This window comes from Amphiura filiformis, chromosome 19 (genome assembly GCF_039555335.1).
Source record: "Amphiura filiformis chromosome 19, Afil_fr2py, whole genome shotgun sequence".
Lineage (NCBI taxonomy): Eukaryota > Metazoa > Echinodermata > Ophiuroidea > Amphilepidida > Amphiuridae > Amphiura > Amphiura filiformis.
Genome location: NC_092646.1, coordinates 57,891,047 through 57,914,059, shown reverse-complemented (window position 1 = coordinate 57,914,059; position 23,013 = coordinate 57,891,047). Strand labels below are relative to the sequence as shown.

Here is a 23,013-nt window from a genome sequence, read left to right as displayed (position 1 = left end):
ATCATGCATTGTTAAGGTTGCATGACTGTATAGCTTTTTTAGTCTACAGACGAAAACCAAAAAGTCACAATTACATGGACTATTTGGACTAGAAAATGTAGTAGTCAAAAGAATGGATGGTGCAGTGCAAGCAATATAAAAATACCTGGGAGCACGCAACTTTAGAACTGACATCGCCACATCGGTACAAAATGTTGGACATCTTAAAAAAGGGGGTCATTACATGTAGATTAAAGGTGTATTTTGTGATCCTAGTATCCACGAAAAAGCTTATTTCCAAAATTTCAGTTGATTCCGATTTTATGTAAACTTTTGCGTAATGATTGTCTATGGAGCAGTGTAGTACACATAATCATATGTATTACACTGCTCCATAGACAATCAATTTCACAATATCTTTGCTAAATGAATTAATCTGCAAGAATTTGTACAAAAAAACAACAAGATCTATGTTTTCAGTGATATAAAATCTCAACTTTTTTTGAGAAAAGTGGGGGATGATCACGAAATGCTCTCTTAAAGAACAGGTCATTGGGTATATAATAAAATTTAGAAAAAAGGGGGTAAATGGTATAAAATTTTGAAAAAAAGGGGTCATCAGCAGGGCTGTCAACTTTTTGGAATTGCTTGGCGTGAGACACTGTCGGACATGGAATTATTTTTTGCTGACTACAATGTTCATTTTGATCGACCCATGATTATTTGATAATAAAAATTTGAATCTAAAAAGTGGGGGGTAGGGACAACAAATTATTTTTACGATGTGTGAGATTTTACTCATTTGATGGCTCTTTGCGTGAGATTTACTATCTAGGCGTGAGATTATACTACCTTGCTGTGAGACCTTGAGAAAATGACCGAATGCGTGAGACTCACGACCAATGCGTGAGAGTTGACAGCCGCCCTCGAATTAACCCACGGCACCCACAGCATTTTGCCGTGGGTGCCCATCCCCACTGCCATAATGCCCTCAAAATATGTCCTTTACCCAAGGCAGTCACTTGCCGTGCCCTCTAATGAAGTTGCCGTCGGTGCCCCGGCCCAGCCCTGCCCCTTCATAATAAAATCATCTATCTATGTTTGTGTGTGTTTTCTTCACTTTTGAGAAATTGCCTTGGTGCCCTTCTCAAATTTTCAACAGTTGCCATGATGCCCTCTTGAAATATTACAAACTGCCGTGCCTTTTGAGTGAAAATCCAAGGCAATTAACAACTTGCCCTAAAAAAGTTGCCGTGCCCCTTCAGATCCTTAATTCGAGGCCTGGTTGACAGCCCTGGTCATCAGGTAAATGTTTTTGAAAAATGTTTGCAGGGTATTATTTATGTTAGTGTAATTTACTTTACAAATATGTGTAAAAAACATCATTTTGAGGCATCTTCCTCAGCGCTTTCAGCTTTTAATATTACCCTTATTTTTATGCTTGACGGTATGTACAACATCAGCATGATCAGTGGCCGGGAGTACTACAGTGGGAATTTCAATTGAATGAACACAGCTTTCAAAAGCTGTACTTGATCTAGTGCCGTACTATTACGCTGACTTTCGTATTCGCGGCCAAGGAGGACAATTTCAACCTCCTCATTTGTTTACAAACAGAGAGGTAGACAAAAGGCCTGTCAAATCTGTTCCGCTTGTCCAAATACTCAAGTATCAAAAGGATGGTCCACAATAGAGTGATTCACGCAACATGAATAGGGGATTAAAAAGCTATAAGTAGGACCCAGTCATAGACTTTAAGCATCATATTTCGAGGCGCGGAAAGACACCAAAGTGGTGTCGTATAACCTTTAGCGCTGGTATCGGCAAGCATTTTCATTGTCGACAATCGATAAAAATTAAAAAGCCGATGTCGACAATTGTCGACAATCAGCCTCGGCCTTATTAATGTCCCAAAAATTAACCTTTGACATTCTTTTGTGGCGAGTGACATGGTCTTTCAATTCACGCCAAGTGTCGTTGACAGGCGTGACTATGCTTCAGTGGTCATGAACGAATTCAAAAGATAACCTCTGCCCCAATAATCCCAAGCTATTGTCTGAAACTGCACCTCGGAAGATGTATGGTAAGAACTCAGTCCTCAAATGATAGTCATATAACGACCAAAAGATAAGTGACTGACTATCATTGAGGACTGAGTTCCGCAGTCTAAGTAGGACCATGTGCTTCTTTTGTCCAATTTGCCATCAAGATTTCGAATGGAAACAGTTCAGACCCAGAACACGATCATGTCAGAAATTAATATTTTGTTCTGGGTCTGATTATTCTGACTACTAGGAATACATGTACTAACCAATCACTAGTCCGAGTCGCACATACTGGCGTACGCCGTACGGTACATCGCGCAGTGTACGCAAAAAAAGTCACGCTATTTCTGGCTGTGTTCATTCACACGTTCTTGTGTAATCAAAATTTCCACTAATCAGTACTGAGTAATCTAAATTAAGAACGCTGAACGGTACGGTATGTACACTACTAGTACTAGTACTGAACTGTTTTATTCACTCGGTCGGACATCCGGGAACATTGTCCCTTCGTCCCCTTTGCACAAGCGCGCGCGCATAGCAATCAGCTCAAGAAAGGTGATCTGCACATGCGCACACTGGTTTTACAAGGCTATTTCCCCTTTGTGACGTCAGCCCGACTACGAGAATGACTAAAATTTACGCAATTCGCAACCAAATTTACAATTACCTTAGCTTAGTTCTACTTTAATGACGACACAATTTGATGTACAACGAAATGTTAGTAAAGACAAGCAGCATTCACAAAATTACAATCCAGTACTATGCAGAAACATTAATTACAATGCTGTTAGTGTTAATTTTCAATATTGCATCCACATTGCAGCATCCACAAAAACAAGACTGACAAAATTGATAGTTATCCCAAAGCGGAAACCAGGGGGCGATCGCATTAGCCAATCACAAAAGTTGTCTTATGTTCTTAGCCCTGCATCGACCAATAATGTTAGAGCTATTATTCTGACCTCTATAATTGATTTTGGGAGGATAAACAAAGATTGTCACTTTTGCTGGCCTACGAGCTGTGTGTAAATGGATACGGAGGATTCGTGCTGAATTTGCCCGGATATTTTAGCCTTTTTTCCGTACGTATTTCGTAATTCAAAATTCCAAATGATACTTTTGTAGCGTAAAAACATTATCCAGGTATTAGTTGAACCTACAGAGACCTCTAACAACTGTGGTAAAGTAACAAAAAGGTACGTTTTTAGTGTCGCTATTTTCGCGAATTTTTCCTATTTACAACTTGTCACCTGTGCCAATCAAAGAATTTTTTTGTATTTTTGTAAGCTTACCTCCGATTTAAGGACCGCAAACGGCCTAGACTCGCTTGCCAGTCCTATATACGCCGTACCTATGTATATTAAGGACTGGCTTACGCCATTTTTGATGTCAATGGGAAATACACACTTAACGATTTGCGCCGGTTAGAAACTTGAAAATAAATCTTAAAAAATTTCATCAATTACAATGTATGTATATAAAAGTGGTACCAACCTTATTGTGCTTGCTAATTTAAGACTCGGTTGAAACAAAATTAAGGATCGAATGCATTTTAGTGTCCAAAAGGCAAAATTATCGTCAAAGTTCTGCGAAATCGGCACCCTTATGAAGGGCCTCAGAATTTGAATCGGAACGAAAATATCCAATCACAAAATTACAACTTTAAACATACTATTGGCAAAAGACATTATTACCAAACAATATAGAATAGAAAATTTGACATCATTTTCTCAAAATATTGAAGAAATTTGCTCACTAGACATCGAAAAAAGTACGCAATCCAATTCCCGTTCAAACGTGTGGGGAAACTGAAAGTGCATAATCCCCACTAAAACGGCCAGGCTTCGTGTATTGTGATCTCTGATTTCTGATCACAGCTATTGTTGTACTGGTTGTGCATGCCATCAGCTCATTGTGCTTCGGACTTCGGCTTCAGCTCTGCTAATCATCTTTTCTGAATTCTGTTAAATGATCAAATTTCAAATTGTTGTAGGTCTGCCAGGTGAATTTAAATTTGCCATCAAACTGCATCATTTTATATTAAAGCCCTTGAGTAAAGAAAGCCAAAACTGAAAACCTTTTTGTCATAGCACTTTCCGTGGCAAAGTTACATCTTTTCAGAGATCGACTTTCACATGTTCATCAAAAAGATTCTGCTAGCAAAATTCCCCAAACCAGCATTACGGGGGTGTTTCTACTTTCTATCTTACATTGTAGTCTCATGATGATAGCAGCTTTTTTTAAATGGAACTGCTATCAAAATCCTCTAAAATTCCATGTGTGAGTGTCTCATCACCATAAAAAATCACATATTTGGGTCAAGTGCAGTATAGAAAACATATTTATGTACATGTAGGTTTCCTTGACCGACCTGTTCTTAAAAAAATTGAAATTTCTATGTAAATATGTATTGTGTTTGGTCCCCGGTCTAGGCAAATTTCGCTGACTAGTAAATGTTTGTTTGTTTGTTTGTTTAAACGGTCGCTCCGTATGGAGACACGCTTGGGTCCTGATGGGACCAAGCTCAAACAAAATGCTCAAGCCAGGCTAAAAAAATGTGTTAACTAAGGTTTGCATGGCATACCTAATTATTGTCGATTGATTTTTTTTAATGAGAGGACTTGGTGGGGGAGGGGTCACAAATATAAAAAGCTCTTTGGCATAATTTACTCTGGACAGATGGTACATGTAGGGAGATGGACGACGGACAAGAATTCCATTTCCAGGCTCTCCGGTAGTTCCGAAGACCCCGAGTTGATGAAGATAATTGAATTCTTTTGTACGTTAGCTCCACTTTAGTTTGAGCAAAACATCCAAAATTGTAGCTCACAATTTAGCCAACATTTAAATTGATGCAATCGCCTGTTGTGATCGGCTGTGTTTACTTCTGAACTTCCAATGCTTTACACAGTGTCATGCTTCAGTGAATCCGACTAGATTTTGTATGCAATGGTCTCTAGCCTAGAATGTGAAGCTATCGGTGAGCAAATTCTTGGCTAGACTTCTCAAGGAAAATTTTAGGTCACCATGTCAAAATTTCAGTTCAGAACAAAATGAAAGTGGATTGCCCCCTGCCTCACCCATGCTTGTGCATGGTGTGCAAATCATTGGGCTTTGGTGACTAGTGTTTACTCTCTCTTAAAGGCCTATTCAGTGATCCCCCAGCAAAGGTGTAAAAAATTTAAATTGTTTCAGGGCCATTCTTCAGAAAATGAAACTACATGTACTGTACTGACGCGGATATAGTCCCACCTTCGAGTAAAATCCCACCCCTAAGTTCAAGGCAAAATTCAGACAGTTTTAATTCCCCAAGTATAGTCCCATGCTAAAATATTGACTTTTGTTTCAAAATTCATCAGCTTTTTTGCTGAAAAAGTCTTAAGATTTATAAACATAAATTTATTCAACTGTCTGGCTGAACATTTTAAATGACAGGAATTTTCTTCCTCTACCTATCTAAATTGTAAATAATGAAAATGAACATTTTATATGCGGAGCATACATCTAATGTAATAAAACAAGAACCTTAAAGGTAAGGGGGCAGAACGTGAAAAATGTTATTCTTCTTTTCCATTTCAGCTGTTCATCTTGTAAAGTCCCACCTGGCACCACCTACATGTAATTCCTGAAAATTTTCAGTTCAAAAATTGGTGGTACTATACAATTGTACTTGCGTCAGTATGGTATTTTGAAAACAAATCTAATTGTAGGTATCATTTATTGTCAAACATTTTTGTGACAGTTCTAAGTTCTGGTAGTATTCGTGCAAAATTAATTGCAGAACACCCTAATTTGCAAAATTAACATTGTTATTTTTTTGTCTAAATAATAAAAGTAAGGTTTTTAAGCCATTTTAAATATCGCAGTTTTAACTTTGTATGATAGTATTTTCTTAATTTTTTTATCACAACATTCACATAATTAACAAAACAAATTAAAGGAGGATTTCGTGATCCTAGCATCCTCTTTTTATGACATTTTTCAGTAGATACCCACGAAAAAAGCTTATTTCCAAAATTTCAGTTGATTCCGATTTTGCGTTTGCGAGTTATGCATGATTATGTGTATTACACTGCTCCATAGACAATGTGTTGTAATTTCGTTCTGGTGCACCAGAACGAAATTCAAATTTGGCGATATTTTTTGCTAAACGAATTAATCTGCAAGAAATATTTGGTACATAAACATTATGTAGCTAGAGGTATCCAGTGGTGTAAAAATCTCAACTTTTTTTGGGAAAAGTGGGGGAATGAGGCTGTGGATCACGAAATGCCCCTTTAATTGGTTTTTATGAGCAAATCACTGAATACATGTACCGTACCGTATTCATTCCAGTAAGCGCCCAGGGTGCTTAACAAAGTCATTTTGGGTGGGCGCTTATTTTTTACCTTGTTTACCTAATTTTTTCATAAGGGCATTTATTAGAGACCAATTTACGACATGTTATAAAAGGGTCCTGAGACGTTCTAATAGCTTTTCTGATGCAGAAAATGTATTGCAAGTTTACGCAGGATTTGTACCGGTAGTCCTGCAGCTATTTCACTGTATCGACATCTATCTGTCACTTCAACATTAATGATACCTTTTAGCAAATTGAAAATACACTGGGTGGGCGCTTATTGGGGCATGGGCGCTTATTGGAACGAATACGGTACATTATTGTAGGCCATGATTGGGTGAGTCAAATGAATCATTTTCCCCAAATTGGCCAATTTTGGCTCATAAATTTCTCAAATTAACTAAATTTTGTAATACAGAATTGCAAATTTGAGTGCACCAAATCTAACTTTCAGTGGGCTAAGTTTATACAGCCTCCAAGTTAACACTACTGGTTATGTTCTATTAGGTAAGGTCCCAATGCCATATAAGTAAATGATAAAATTGATCAGTGAAACCAGTATGTACCCCGGTATGGTAATATTCATGTACTGTACTGTAACTGTAAGTTAATAGATGATTAATTTTAACATTATGTAACTGTACAAGTTAACAGGTGATTTATTTTAACATATCATTAGTTCCAAACATTTAGGCCTCCGATCATGACTGGCAGACAGAGTAGAATTCTCCTAGCTAAGCTGCTAAACCATGGCAACAGTAATACCACGAGGGCACCCCCATGGCAACATTGTATACGCCAAGTATCTACCAAGAGGATATGTGTCTCCAATATGTTTCTGCCATCTTATAAATGTCCACCAGCGAAGGATGTTACCAAATGCAAAAGTCTTCAGGTATGATTTGTTGTGTGTATAGACCACTTGACATGTGATGTAATTGCCTGGCAGTATGCGCACCAATTATGGCAATTTCCAACCATTGTTATTTGCCTTGCAGTGTGTGTACGCATCGTAGTTTGCTCAGGGCACATGCATTTTAAATCGCCCGCCACATTTCATATAGTACAAGTAAGCCATTGAACAGTGTAGCGGTTCGTTCAAGCATATCGATAGACCAGTCCCTCGCCTTTGTTGATAAACAATGATGTCAAGTGGTCTATAGACCAATGAGGTAGAATCAAGGAGTACCAACACTGTGTGTCACTTATGGAAAGCAAAGAGATTAAACCCAAAGAGAAGCAAATCTACCATGTTTGTGTGTCACTCATGGAAGCACAGTGCCATATACGCCCGTTTAATGTTGAATGAGCAAACCTTCAAAACGCTCAAGCTTAAAGATTCAAATTATCGTTCAATTTAGGGCTCTTGCCGACAAATGATGGAGGTACCTTACGTTATTGGGCAGGAAAAACCTCACTATAGCCTACTTGTGGCCCCTGAACATGCTTAAAACAAAACTGCTAAAAGGTTACATAGGAGGTTTTGCTTTAACCACGTTCAGGGGCCAATGACAATTTTCCTGCTCAATGACAATTATCTGTCCACCATGAGCAACAAACCAAGATAGCAGATTTACCATATTGTTTTTCCCTCATTTTTGACTGTAACTCCACAACTGTTGTCTGTGCTGAAATAAAATTTCCAGTGCTGTAGTTGTAGTCCTTGCCCCTGTATAATATACATATTTATATCTTACTTGTCACCAATGCGCTATAATTTTTGAGAAAAATGCAAAAATAGGCACAAAAATTGGCAAGGGGTGTGGTACCACCATAAGCAGTTGTTTCGCCAGCGAATGGACAAATCGCCCTTCTACACATGTGTCTATACGCCATGAGGGATTATACTATGATCAGCTCTTAATAGGCGGGAATTATTCGTTTTTTGTTACTGCGCGAGTCAATAAAGTTCCAACTAACACACACGTAAATTCACAAAAGCATGCGTCTTCACGCGAAACGCAAAGCGCAGTTCGCGTAACTGCTGCGCCCAACTGTGTGTACGCCCGTTCTAATCAATCCACAATGTTATGAGTCCCCGCCTATTAAGAGCTGATCAGAGTATAGGCTAGCGTGTGCGATTCAAATCTGACTCGATGAAATCCCAATATGGGGTTACTTTCAACTTGAGACAAGACAAGACTAGTCTGCACCACCCCTACCCATCCCCATTTGCGTTATTCCCTGACTCAGGGGTCTCATTTGTTTTCTTCTCAAAAAGTGTTCTTTATCATTTTCATTTGACATAACATAGTTGATGCTGAATGCCGGCCTAATCCAGTCAGCGGGACCAGGAACGTTTCATTTCCTTCCATTGGCTCTCCGATCTCTAGAGAAACTCATCAAGCTTATCGATAGCACCATGGGGGAGATAGGAGCACAGAAAATAGCCATGCCATGCCTTACTAAAGCTGAACTGTGGAAAACATCGGGTGAGTGTTACACCTGTCAAAGATACAGCATTGGGCTATTCCAGTGATATCCATACACCCTCTGTATAGATGACATAGCTTTAATCATTACACACAGGGAGAGTGAATATCAAATGGAGTTACCTGCAGCTGAATGGGGAATCCATTTGAAATCAACACCCCCTGTGTGAGAGATTAAGGACATGTCTTCTATAGGGGTGTGTGGATTTCAACTGGAATAGCCCATAGTTTAGTGTTAGCAGGGGCGTATCTGTGGGAGGGGGGTGCGGAGGGTGCGTACGTACCCCCATTTACCCAGTCTCTGTATACGCCTGTGGTTAGGGTTGAAGGTTAGTGTTTGGGGACGGGGGAGGGGGCAACATTTTCACTTTTCAGTTTTGTATGAATTACAATACATCCAAGGATATTTAGCGTACATTCCTTTGTGCACTTCGAGTTTTGAAGATTTTGAATTTGAAGTTCATTACATATAGCTGCAAACTTTTCTGCAAACATTAGTAGTGAATGATTTAATTCGCTTAAAATTCACCAAAAATGAATGATGACACAGCTCATAAATCATCAGCATTAGAATTTGGAATTACTGAATTATGATTGATTGTGTGTGTACTTGTTTTTGCTATAATTATAAGATAAAATTGAATAAAACTATGACCTAAGTGAAATAGAATATACATCCATATCAAAAAGATGCACTTGTTGGCTGCTGCTTATATCTCATTTACATTATAGCGAGGAATAAATACCAGACTCATCTAAAGACATTGTTACTTCAAATCATCCCCATCCCCAGGTTTTATAGTGAAAATTGCTATATACCATATAACTTGGAGTGATGTCCACTTTAGATGAGTCTGGTAATTATTCCTAGCTAATATTATGTAAAAAGAGCCACATGTAGCAGCTGTCAAGTTCATCCTTTTTATATGGATGGACATCTGTGCTGTGATCAAGCAAAATCAGTTGGAAGTCAGATTTTGAGATATATAGCCAAACAAATTAAAGGCAGTATTTCCTTTTGTTTCCTATTGTTTTGGAAACTCTTTAACTGTTCATCTTTTGAACTGGTTGTCCAAATTCAATGGTGTTTTCTGCAAAATGTAGCTTTGCAAATGCTCCTTACAATCCTATAAGAAACTGAAAATTGAATACATATGTCCGACTTCAGACTGATTTTGCTTGATCACATTTTATGACTTCTCCCCAGTGTTAATGTGTTTTTTTCTCTCCTTTTTTTTCATCACATTTTCCTTTATCATTTTTACACACATTTAGTTATTTGAGTTGTTTGCATTGTATTTCAGGTAGATGGGACACCATGGGTGCAGAGCTATTCAGGTTATCAGATAGACATGGAGGAGAATACTGCCTGGGACCAGTAAGTCATCAAATTAATAATATATTACCCATTGTCTATGGGGTGTTCACAGATTTGGGGTCAAAGGTAATTATCAGATAGACATGGAGTAGAATACTGCCTGGGACCAGTAAGTTATCAAATTAATAATATTTTACCCATTGTCTATGGGGTATTCACAGTTGGGGTCAAAGGTCATTATCAGATAGACATGGAGTAGGATACTGCCTTGGACCAGTAAGTCATCAAATTAGTCATCAAATTAATAATATATTACCTATTGTCTATGGGGTGTTCACAAATTTGGGGTCAAAGGTCATTATGACACAACTGACACTTAGCCCTCATTAAAGCCTGCCAACTGGCACTAAATTTGGCTGAACATACTGAATGTTTCAATATTTATTTGAGAATCCTTAATTGTCTATGGGGTGTTCACAGATTTGGGGTCAAAGGTCATACTAGGCTTGTTAGTACTCATTTGAGTGCATTTCTTATGCTGGTTCCAGATATGGTAATGAAAATGTACAATTCCGAAATTTTTGAATTCCGAAATTTTTGAATTTTTGAAAACATTTTGAAAAAAAATCAAACAAAAACAACAACAACAAAAAACAGCACTAGTATTGCCCTAGTTTTTTTTTTTTTAACTTTTAACTTTATTTTATTAGATTCCTTACGACCCCAACTGGGGTATACAAAGGATGGCAGTTAACAAAGGATGGCAACAAGTGCATGACAATAATAAATAAAATATAATATTGTACACAAGAGTGTGTTAAAAAAGATACATTGTACAGAGAAGTTTTATGCGAGTTACAAATAATACAGAGAAGATAAATTATAATGTACGCGATATATTACAAATGAACAGAGCAAGAAAGAGATGGACAATCCCATATAAAGCAGCAAGATTTTTTTTATATATATTTAATAGTTATATACACAGATTTTCTGGAGTTGTAATTCTTTTCATAATTAATACTAATCTAATGTAAGCCCTATTCAGACTTTCAAGCTGATTTGAAATCTGAAATTTATTTATTCTTAATTCTAGTCCTTGATCGTGATTTATTTATGGCAATTTTTTCTTGAATATGTATGGCCTCCTACACTATATGGGGTACTCTCTATCATCCAAAACCTTTGTGGATTCCCAGTCAATGTTGTGGTGAGATTTTGTGTTTTAAGAAAAAGGGTATTTTGCCCCCCAAAAAAAAAAAAACACCAATAACAACAAACAAAGCAAAGCCCCCCTAAAAAAAAAAAAGCAAAAGCAAAAAAAACAACATTGCCAAAGTATATAAAAGTAATTTTCATATGTGCTTATTCAGCCATGAAATGAGCACCTTGACCTTTGACCTTGTTATCCGTAGCCATGAATGCAGACAGAGACAAGTTATTCAACTTTGGAATCCGCATTTTTTCATTTGCATTCAAATAGTCACCCTGGCATCATAAATTTAAGTTATCAATAATACTGAAGTGTGTAAAGTTCAGTGACAATTCCTTTTTTTGAATGCCTATTTTTCTTTTCTACTTCCTTAATATTTTCTGTGTTTAGTGTTACCTGAACCTTAGATTCAGTCAAGCATGCAAGTTATTGTGATTGATTCAAGGGTGCATAACACTAAGTGAATATTTATTACTTGTGAATTTACTAATCCATTGGAAAATCAAATTTTATTAAAATATGTGTCATGCTGACTTTTTAAAATACAATAATTTTAAGGTACAATATTACTTATTTATTTTACCAAAATAACCTAAATTTCATCATAAGGCAATGGAAAAAAACACTGTTTTATGAGTGGACAGACTCTTCCAAGTAGGGTCGGTTCGTGTGGATTTTAATTTTTTGAGGCTTAAAATGGCCCTAAAATATATATCACCACAAACTTGAAAAATCTGGCAAAAATTTGATGATTTTTTGCAAACTCAATAAATTTTGATCAAAAAGCGGCTGGTTTTACACGATTTTACAAGAATTTAGAGACTTGCGACAAAACTTTACCCAGATTTCATCAGCATTTCGCGAACTCAGTGAGCGTAACAGTGTACTAGAGGCTGAAATTTTCAGTCTAAAGGAGACCCATGTGCAGAACTTTGAACTTCCCAAAACAGCAAGTCGCCTATCCCAGCCAACAGAAAGTGCACCAGCAGTAACAACATCAAATTCCTACAGCGCTTTATTTGATCAGGTAGCAGAAACTGCTGTTCCTTCAGCCCCCAGCATCGACTTGATGACCCCAGACAAACATGTCCCCGCTAACTCAGCAAAGTCAAGGCCTACTACTAAACCAACTCCAAGACCAGCAAGACAACCTACAAAAAGTACTAGTGAGAAACCACCGCCGAAAGAAGGCCCACAGATCCTAATTTTTAGTAACTCTATATGCAAGCGGATTGATGAAGATAGATTCTACAAAGGAAGGTCCACAAAAGTATTTGCTAAGAGTGGAGCAACCATAGTTGAGATTCAGAGACTTGTAGAGGATTGTGAGTATGTAAACCCAAAACATGTCATCCTACAAGCATGGACTAATAATGTAAAGCGAGAATCAACGGAGGCTTGTGAAGCCAAAGCGAGACGTCTTGTCAATGCAGCTCTTCAGAAATTTCCTAACGCGCACATCATTGTATCAAGTATTCTTCCCCGACTGATCCCCCTTGCAAGAAGTAATGTCTTAAACGGAGTTATATATGAACTGAACACCATCTTTGAACGAAATTGTCGCGCTAGCGCTCGCGTATCATTTGCAGACCATGCCTCATCATTTGTTACAGAAGGAGGACATATTAGAGAAGACCTATATTGGGACAAGGTTCACCTGAACAACCATGGCATCAGCAGACTTGTAAGGAACTTTAGAAATGTAATAGACTCTCAGTCAACCCCTTTTATGTGGAGTCAACATCAGCAAGGAACATAGGTCTTTCTTCTCGTATATATAGTGCACATGGTGAAAAACAATGTGAAATTAAAAGGACTATTTCAAGCAATCAAACTGATCATTCATATTGTATAGGTTCTACATGTAATTAATGATAACACATCTTCTTCATCTATGACTATTGTAAACAGTGTTGCCAAAACTTTTCAGCGTCAAGGCGCGGCGCATTGACTCGCCAGGCCGCGGTAAAGGATTCTCAAGTAGCCCAATTTTTAAGCTTCAAAAAGCGCCCAATACCGGATATTTGGGCGGATTTACCCGAATTTAGAAAGCAAAACACCCAATTGGGCGGAAAAGCACTTGACTTTGAAACTTCCGGTACTTACTGGGAAGTTACTGACCGATCAATAAATGGTCACAAAACCCATTGTAATTTCAATTTGGAGCTTCAAAGACTCAAAACCTTTATAAATCGGCTAAATTGAAAGGAAAATACATCAAAGTAGTGCCGCGGCCTGGGACTGGCAAAAGTAGCCCAATTTTAGACAAGTAGCGGCATGCTTTTTTGAGTAGCGGCAAGTGATCGCCAAGTAGCCCAATTGTGCGCCTAAGGCGCGGCGTTGGCATCACTGATTGTAAATAATTCTAATAATAACATCAATAGCCAAAATGTAAATTCTATTTATTCACCTCATCATCATGTCTCAAGTGATACCTATTGTGCTCATAAAGTCACTCCCTCTCATCACAATCATCCATTCATTAATTTTCATTCAAGTGTTTTTGATGTTATTGACCAAGGTAATAGTGATGATACAAGTAGATTATGTTTTGAAAAAGCAGATGTTTATCCTGAGAGTACTTCTGTAAATTACAATTGTTCCCACAATATTCCTAGTAGTAGTAATAAAAATGTTCATGTAAATAATATAACAAATGATATAAATACTGTAAATAATATGAGTGATGACACTAAACATGTTAATGCTATTCTAAAGAAATATGTACATATAACTAGTGTAGTAATAATGATGTTTCAATCAGTACTTCTGATATGGAAAATGAAAATTCTCATGATGTTTATGCCAATGGTGCAGACAATGGAAATCTTGATGATGAAGAAATTACTAGTGTCACAACATGTGACAACAATGAGTGTACAAACAAGTGTTGTAAGGTAAAAGATAAAAATAGTACCGGTAAAAAAAGAACTGAAACTTTAAAAACTGTAAAGAATCCCAAAATTTGCAAGAAAACTGAAAATGATTTTTGTGGTGAGTGTGTAAGAAAAATCTTAAAAAATGATCTTTATGTAACTTGTAATAATTGTACTCTTGATTTTCACCTTAGATGTGTTGATGATAATGATGTTAAGCTAAATAATAATTGGTATTGTAAGAATTGTTTTCACAAACTTGCTAATGATGAACTTCCTCTTAATGAGGGCTTTATTGATTTAAAGTGTAAGATTAGGAAGGGTCTTAAAATAGCTCATTTAAATATCCAGGGTTTAATCCACAAAGTTGATGAGGTTAATTTCCTTTTGAATGACAATGCTATTGATGCATTATGTATTAATGAGACTTGGTTAGATAAGGATGTTGATGACTCAGAAGTAGAAATAGATGGTTATAATACTTATAGACTTGATAGACAAAATGGTAAAATACGGGGTGGAGTTTTATGTTATGTTAAAAACAGTATTTTGTCAAAACAAAATGAGGATTTATATGATAATGATATTGAAGGTATTTTTATTGAACTTAATTTAACCAACACAAAGCCTATTTTAGTTGGCAGTATTTATCGCCCACCAGACTGTACTGTTGATTTTCTTGATAATCTTGATGATATATTTAAGAAATGTAACAATTTATATGATGATGTATATATTTTAGGAGACTTTAATTTAGATCAGGTTAAAATTGGTAATTTAAGAAAAGTGACAAGGTTGGCAAACAATTCTAATATGAAACAAATTATAACAGATTATACAAGAATAACTGAAACTAGTAAAACAAAAATTGATTTAATATTTGTATCAAAACCAGAACTTATAATCTCATCTGGTGTTCATAGTTTAGGTCTTAGTGATCATTCATTAATATATGCTGTAAGAAAATGTAATAAGTTGAAACTTCCACCAAAAATTGTAAGATCCAGATGTTTCAAAAACTTTAATGAAGCAGATTATATTGATACAATCAAAAATATTGATTGGGGTAGAATTAAGTAATATAAATGATGTCAATGAAGCACTTAATGAATGGCAGTCTTCATTCAATGCTGCCTGTGACAAGCATGCACCATTTAAGGAAAAGAAAGTTAAAGGTTGTTTACCTGAATGGGTGAATAGTGAATTTTTGAGACTAAGTAAAGATAGGGACTACTATTTTTCAAAAGCACATAAGACAAATAATGCTGAAGATTGGAGTAAAGCAAAGTCTCTTAGAAATAAAGTAAACAATATGAAATATTCACTGAAAAAGAGTTATTGTAACGAGGCTATAAGTAACAACATAAATAATAGTAAAAATCTTTGGAAAACAATTAAGAAAATTATACCAAACAAAACATCAAGTATACCTACAGCAGTTGTTAAAAAAATGGTAATTACTCAGGTAACAAAAAGGATATGGCAAATGAGTTCAATGAGTTTTTCACTCAATAGGTAATGAACTTGGGAGTAAATTTAATAATAACAATGATAATTATGTATGCACTTGTAATACTATATGTTCTCATCAAAATCATAGTGTAAACAAATTTAGTTTTAGAGCAATATCTAATGAATTTGTACTCAAACAAATAAGTAAAATGCAAAATTGTAAATCGTCAGGATTAGATCCATTCAATGTAAGGTTATTAAAGTTGGCTGCGCCTTTCATCTCAAAATGCCTTGTTCATATTTGCAACCTGTCTTTGAATGGGTCTACTTTTCCTGATGCATGGAAGAAGGCTAAAGTAACTCCAATATTTAAATCGGGTGATAAAACTAATGTTAGTAACTATAGACCTATCTCTGTATTACCAATTGTATCAAAGATCATTGAAAGAGCTGTCCATGATCAATTATATGAATATATGAGTAATGTAGGACTGTTATCAAATGCTCAATCAGGATTTCGTCCGAATCATTCCACAACAACAACCCTTCTAGATGTGCAAGATTACATTTTAAAGAATATGGATACAGGTTATGCTACAGGCGTTTTATTTATAGACTTAAAGAAAGCATTTGATACTGTAAATCATGATATTCTGATTAGGAAACTTAAACAATATGGGGTATATGGGGATGAATTATTATGGTTTAAATCATACTTAAACAACAGAGAACAAACTGTTTATGTTAACTCAACTCTTTCTGACTTTAGGCCAATTGATATTGGTATTCCTCAGGGCTCAATTTTAGGTCCTTTACTGTTTATCATTTTTGTTAACTGTTTACCTAATGCTGTGTCTGAATGTAAAACTGTAATGTATGCTGATGATACCTCTTTAATGTGTAAAGCTAAAAATGAATCTGATCTTAAAATTCAAATGGAGTCATGTCTAAGTAGGGTAGCTGAATGGTTCAAAGTAAACAAACTCACTTTAAATGTTGAAAAGACTAAGTTTATGATCTTTGGTACAAACAAAATGCTTGAAAAGTTCAACAATGTACATTTATTATATAACAACAATGATATTGAAAGAGTAGATGAGTTTAAATATCTAGGTGTAAAATTTGATAGCAAGATGTCTTGGTCAGCTCACGTTGATAATGTTAGTAAAACTATTTCCAAAAGAACTGGTATAATAAAACGTATAAAATATTTCCTTCCATATAAAACCACTGTAATGTTATCAAATGCTCTTGTTATTCCCCACTTTGATTATGGCAGCATGGTCTGGTCAAATTTTAGTGTAGAGTACCATAATAGGCTTCAGGTACTTCATAATAATTTAGCTAGAATAATTCTCTCAGCAGATATAAGGACACCAACTAATGATTTAATGAATACATTGCAGTGGGTTAAACTTGATCAAAGATGGCATAATACTCTATTAATGACTGTTTTCAAATGTTTAAAGAACGAATATCCATCATACTTATCTTCTCAATTTGATTTTGTTCATGATAACCATAATCATATAACTAGAAATCATACTTCTAATACATTGATTGTTCCAAAATTTAAATCAAATTCAGGTCAACGTATTTCTTTTCACGTCAGGGCAGCCTATGCATGGAATTCGATGCCACCGACAGTAAGAGCGCAGATGGAAAATATGACTTTAGGCCAATTTCAGTCAAAAATTAAAGAAATTTAGGCCTGTCTTTATCTACATTTTGTTCATTTGCTTGCTTATTTTTTTGTATAAATATAATTATTGTATTTCTGTATTTTGAATCATGGTATTTATAATTTTCTTGTATTTGATGATACCATTATACTTATTTGTAATACTAGTATATTATGTATGCTATTTTTGTAAATATTGTGTATCGTAATATATTTTGTTGCTATAACATGTATACAATGAGGGCCTGCTTGAAAAGCAGTGCTTGTCACTGAAGCAGTATTACCCTCAATAAAGAAAGAATAAATAATAAATAATAATAATAATTTTACCAAACTAACAAAAAACCTGCAAAATCTGGGTCTGTCATACCTGTAAAACAGAATTTTTTGTTTTGTTGCCCAATTCAGATTATATTACTAAGCATTCCATTAATGCCCCGGGTGGACGAGGTATTGTTGGTCGCGGTAAACCGAAAAATCAATTTTCGTTATCTAAATCAATATATTATTGAAAAATAACACTTTGATCTTTTGCAAAAGTTCATTCTACAAATCATATACTTTGAAAACTTGCTTAATTTATTGCTGCTAATGAGTTATCTACGCTTTTACAAAAGTGTTGTTGTTTCAGCCCTTTTACAACATAACTCAAGAACCACAGGACCTACAAAAGTATATCTGTGATATTTAGATTCTTCTACAAGCTCGCTATGAATTGTGCAATGCAATTTTTGCCAAGGCTCACTACCATTCGCAAGATGCTGTGAACTACCAAATCGCAACAGTTTAAAGTTGTTGCTAACCTTAACAAAGTCATTTTAGATGGGTTCCCCCCCCTGACAAAAAAATGAAAATCAGGAGGGCAAAGGAAAAGAAAAAGGGCAAGGAGCCCCTTTTCTAGCAAAATTCAGGGCCAAAATAGTGTAAAATACAAAAATGTTCGCACATTGTAACAATAAAGCCCTTTTTTTAGCGGATAATGGGCTAAAATAGTGTAAAATACCATTTTTTTTTTTTTTTTACTCGCGCACATCATCCCAATAAGGCCCTTTTCGGGAAGCTCAAAGACATACAGTCTCTATGTATTGTATGAAGCAACTGCAATTTTTTTCGTCTGTGCCCCAAAAAATTTATTTTGCCCCCCCTGACCAAGAAAGCTGGCTACGCCCCTGGATTTACTTCAATACATAAAGTGGATCCATTATTTACAATGTCAAAAAAGTGGATCTATTATTTACAATGTATACAGTAATACATGAACTTTTGAGAAATTTCCACCCAAAATGCTCAATCTTGCAAATAAATTGTAACAAAAATGCCTGATTTTCACCAGGATTTCAACCATTTTTGGTGAAGTTGATCAAAATAAAAAAAACTAAAAACCTTTCCTAGTTTTTAAAAATTAATAGTAGAAAATAAAAATTATGACGAATTTGTTTGTTTGTTATGTTGCCCGAGAAAAATTGGGGTAAAAAACATTTTTTTTTTTTTTTTTGGGGGGGATTTTCTTCAAAACTGAGCATATTTTTGCTCAAATTTGACCTCACAGATGGATTCATCAAGTCTTTGCCATTCTAAACATGTATACTTTTATACTCCAGATCGACAATTTAGCAATCTTGAGGCCCACAAGTTGACTCTTATAATTCCAGGGTTAAGACCAACCTTAATTCAAATGCCACTTGATATCTCAAAAACATTCAATATATTCAGGAGTGGATGACATATCCGCTGAGTTTGACTGATTGGTAAGGTTGAGTTCAGTGTATGGGGCTTGTTCTGCATCTTTTCTGTATGCCATATAGGTGTGGTCATTTGGTGATGTGGTTTGTTGATTTGAAGATGGTGTTGGTGTGCTGCTCTCATAGGCATAGGCGTAGTCGTCCGTTGATGAGTTTTGTTGGTTTGAAGATGTTGTTGGTGTGCTGCTCTCATAGGCATAGCCGTAGTCGACCGGTGATGAGGTTTGTTGATTTGAAGATGTTGGTATGTTACTCTCATAGGCGTGGCCATCCGGTGGTGAGGTTTGTTGACTTGAAGGTGTTGTAGGAATACTACTCTCATAGGCGTGGCCATCCAGTGATGAGGTTTGTTGATTTGAAGGTGTTGTCAGTGTAGATTTAGTGTAATGTCTCACAATAAGTATGATAATGATGAAGGTGACAGAGGCAATGAAAGCTCCTATAATACCACCTACAATACTCCATACATAGGGTTTGACTTTTGAACTTGTCTCCATATTCCCAACTGAGGTAGTTCTTTTAAGATCATACATATTTATCACTGATGAAGGCAGGGATGTGGGCAACACTGTAGTAGTTTGTAGTTCATTTGGCAAAACAGAGATACTTGTCTCCATATTCCCAACTGTGGTAGTTCCTTTAAGATCATAGTCATACATATTTGTCTTTGAGGAAGGCAGGGATGTAGACAATACCGTAGTTGTATGCAGTTCATTTTGCAATTCAACAGAAATAGGACCTGTTGAACACATTCGTCGTGGAGCAGTTGGAAATGTATCACTGGCCATGGTGCACGTGAAGTTTGCATTATTTTCATCCATAATAAGTGTTCTTGTTACATTGTTGTTACCCAGTTCAATACATGTTCCATCTGGTCTCTGAAGCCTTAGTGTCAGGTTGACAGGTGGTGATGCTTCCCCAGCTATACAAATAAATGTAGCATCAGTGTTTTCAGTTAAGGTAGTAGATGGATGAATGATGCACTCTGGATAACCAGGAGGTGGAAGGTACTGGTTTATGATGACTGTGGTGTTGTATGATTTTTGATGATATTCATCTGCACGTTCAAATGTAACTGTACATGTATACACACCAGCATCTTGTTCAAGTGCATTTCTAATCTGTAGCAAGCTTCCATATCCTCTATCGGGTACATTTCCTATAGTTACACTGTATCTGGATGGATCAGCATTAGCTGTTAAAATGTCATCATAGGCTAGAGTTTTTCCAGAAAATTCCCATGCATATGAGGAATACTCATAATTGTTGCAAAACACATGTATAACTGGTCCAACACTTTCTTCAATTGTAGACCATTGATTTGATGCTGGTCGGCTTATATCTTGTGCTGCTGTAGATTTACAAGTGCACAGCAAAGTAAGCCACCAAAGTATTGATGATGTACCCATTCTGTGGTCACCAATCGCACTTGTGTAGATAACAAATAATCAGTGTGTTTGTTTAAAATCTATCATCTCGCAAGTGAAATTTTCTCGTCAACTTGTTTCTAGTGTTGAACTTACAGCCTAATTGTTAATATCCCCTGACCTGGTTGGCATTGTTGATTGTTATTTACATGTTTTACTTCCCTTAAAGCCTCTATCAGAAAATCTAAAAGAATCATCAAAAATCAGAATTTTTTAAAATATTTTTATATATTGAGCATATACTATATAACAATATTTTGATCATGAAACAATGTACGCTGCAGTTTTTTATTCAAAATCTTGGATGTTCTCACAAATACAGCATCATGTTTGCAAGGTATGTTTTTATCAAAGTACATTACAAAAATCAGCAAATTGATTTGGTGGTATTTGTGCAGATGTATATATTTACAAGTGCACAGCAAAGTAAGCCACCAAAATATTGATGAATGTTCCCATTCTGTGGTCATGAATCGCACTGGTGTAGATAACAAATAATCAGTGCTTTTGTTTAAAATATATCATCTCCTGTGTGTAATACACTAATGCTCCTTGTTTCTACTTTAAGTATAGTCAAAAAAAGACAACAAATGCAATAATCTTGTAATTTTTGTGCTGTCATTTTTGACCTACATATACACTAAGCCAAAAAAGAAACTTATAATTTTTCACAAGGTCGTATCTTAAAATCCTGTCCATCAAAATTAACCAAAATGACACACATGATTGCCTCAATACTCCACTCTAAACACATGTCAATAACCAAGCAGTTGTCCAACTGACACAATAGCAAAATGCAGTGATATGGAACAGCTTCCTTACATCATGTGTCTTTTCTATAATGCTGTATAGATCTGGTCTTCTGGGGATGAAGCTTATCCACTCCAGTTGTGAAAGATATATATAGGTTAAGCCACAATACAGAGGGAGTATGGGTCTCAAAATGATTAACCCTGAGCAATTACATTTGGAAAATATACTCCCCCTGTGGAAGGTATTTCCAAAATGTGTGGATTTTAACTGGAATAGCCCAATGGAGATAAGGCAGTGTTACGCTGAGCCCTCAATATTCAGATACAAACACCTCACATAAATTTGATATAAACAGGTGAAATAATAATAATCATTGTCATCATCCTTCAGCTGCGGTGCAGGCGACTACCAGTTTCCTCCAGCTACATCGACCTTGAGCCATTGCTATAATATTAGTAAACTTTTTACATATATTTTCTATTCCTTGACAGACACATGAAGAAGCAATAACAAGTCTGATTGGTTCAGAGAAGTCTTTATCATACAAGCATCTGCCATTACGGCTGTATCAGGTTAGTATCCTGAGAAGAATGCTTTTTTTCCAAATTTCAATTTTCTGTACTGATTTGCTATATATCTTGTGCAACATGGGTTGATAGTAACAAAAGGTAACTGAACGAACAGAGCACATCCAGATCTTACAAAATATGTTTATTTCTTGACTATTCATGTTTAATAGCTAGTCTATTCTCAACATGAAAACAAAGAAACTTGCACAAAGACTCAAAGTAATAGAAATTTGATGAAATGAGGTGCTAGTGTATAATGTTGCAAATGATTCTGGGAAGGGTAAGATATCTTCTGAAAATACACTATAAGATGGAGAAACTTGAGAGCTTGATCAAGGCTATTGAGATGTTTCAAGGGTGTACAGGGCAGCCAGGGGTTACTGAGCGCCGGGGTGAGGCAACATTTCCAAATTGTCCCTTTGACCCGCATTAAAAGTAACTTTACCAGGATTAATGCACGCAAAGTATGTCTAAAAACCTGTAAGAAAATGTGCAATTTTATGTTAAAATGGATCAAAATGAGGACAATTGTGGCTTAAAACTGGGCCAAAGGGAGATGCAGCATTTTGTTAATTTTGTCCCTGTATTGTCACCCTGCCCCCTCACCCTGCCCCCTCACCCTGCCCCTCCCTGGTCAGAATGCCCCTGAAATGTTCAAGTTCACTCAGGCTATAGACAAAAACAATTGTTTGCTTGTCCTCCAGTGGGATTTTGGGGTTGGTCTGTAGGTCAGAAAAATGTTTATTTATTATTTTTTTTAATGACTCCCTACTCAGGCTATGAACATTTGTCATGTGGAAAGAATGCATTCAATATGCATTCAACATGCTTTATGAATTCAATATGATTTCAATGTGGATGCAGGAATGGACTGTTATACATGTTATATTAGTTTACAATAATGATTTTGTTCTTAAGAAAACATTGTTGGCCAAATTTAGCTTTGAAATAAAATTTAAACATAGAAAAAGTAATAAACAAACCATAACAATTAAAATTATAAACTAAACATTTTTTAAGGGGTACTACACCCCTGCCCAATTTTGTGCCTATTTTTGCATTTTTCTCAAAAAACTATAGCGCATTGTTGACAAGTAAGATATGTATATTAGAGGGGCAAGGACTACAACTAATGCACTGGAAATTTAATTTCAGCACAGACAACAGTTGTGGAGTTAGAGTCAAAA

General features: G+C 35.9%; 2 protein-coding genes across 3 annotated transcripts in view; one reads left to right on the top strand and one right to left on the bottom strand.

Annotated features, from left to right (window-relative positions):
- The window catches only part of LOC140141560 (translation initiation factor eIF2B subunit beta-like), a 45,768-nt gene extending 42,902 nt beyond the window's left edge, over positions 1-2,866 (bottom strand). Inside the window, exon 1 of one of the 2 annotated variants that reach the window (XM_072163469.1) lies at positions 2,692-2,866. The gene's annotated coding sequence lies outside the window, so the exon portion shown is untranslated. The remainder of the gene's footprint in view (positions 1-2,691) is intronic. The other variant, XM_072163468.1, reaches the window with a different exon arrangement.
- Positions 2,867-3,033: 167 nt separating this feature from the next.
- LOC140141561 (probable proline--tRNA ligase, mitochondrial) overlaps positions 3,034-23,013 on the top strand; it is a 32,549-nt gene continuing 12,569 nt past the window's right edge. Inside the window, exons 1-5 of the mRNA XM_072163470.1 lie at positions 3,034-3,220; positions 7,043-7,258; positions 8,618-8,795; positions 10,100-10,173; positions 21,749-21,829. Of these exons, the coding sequence (XP_072019571.1) occupies positions 7,067-7,258; positions 8,618-8,795; positions 10,100-10,173; positions 21,749-21,829 (525 nt within the window). The 5' untranslated portion in view covers positions 3,034-3,220; positions 7,043-7,066. The remainder of the gene's footprint in view (positions 3,221-7,042; positions 7,259-8,617; positions 8,796-10,099; positions 10,174-21,748; positions 21,830-23,013) is intronic.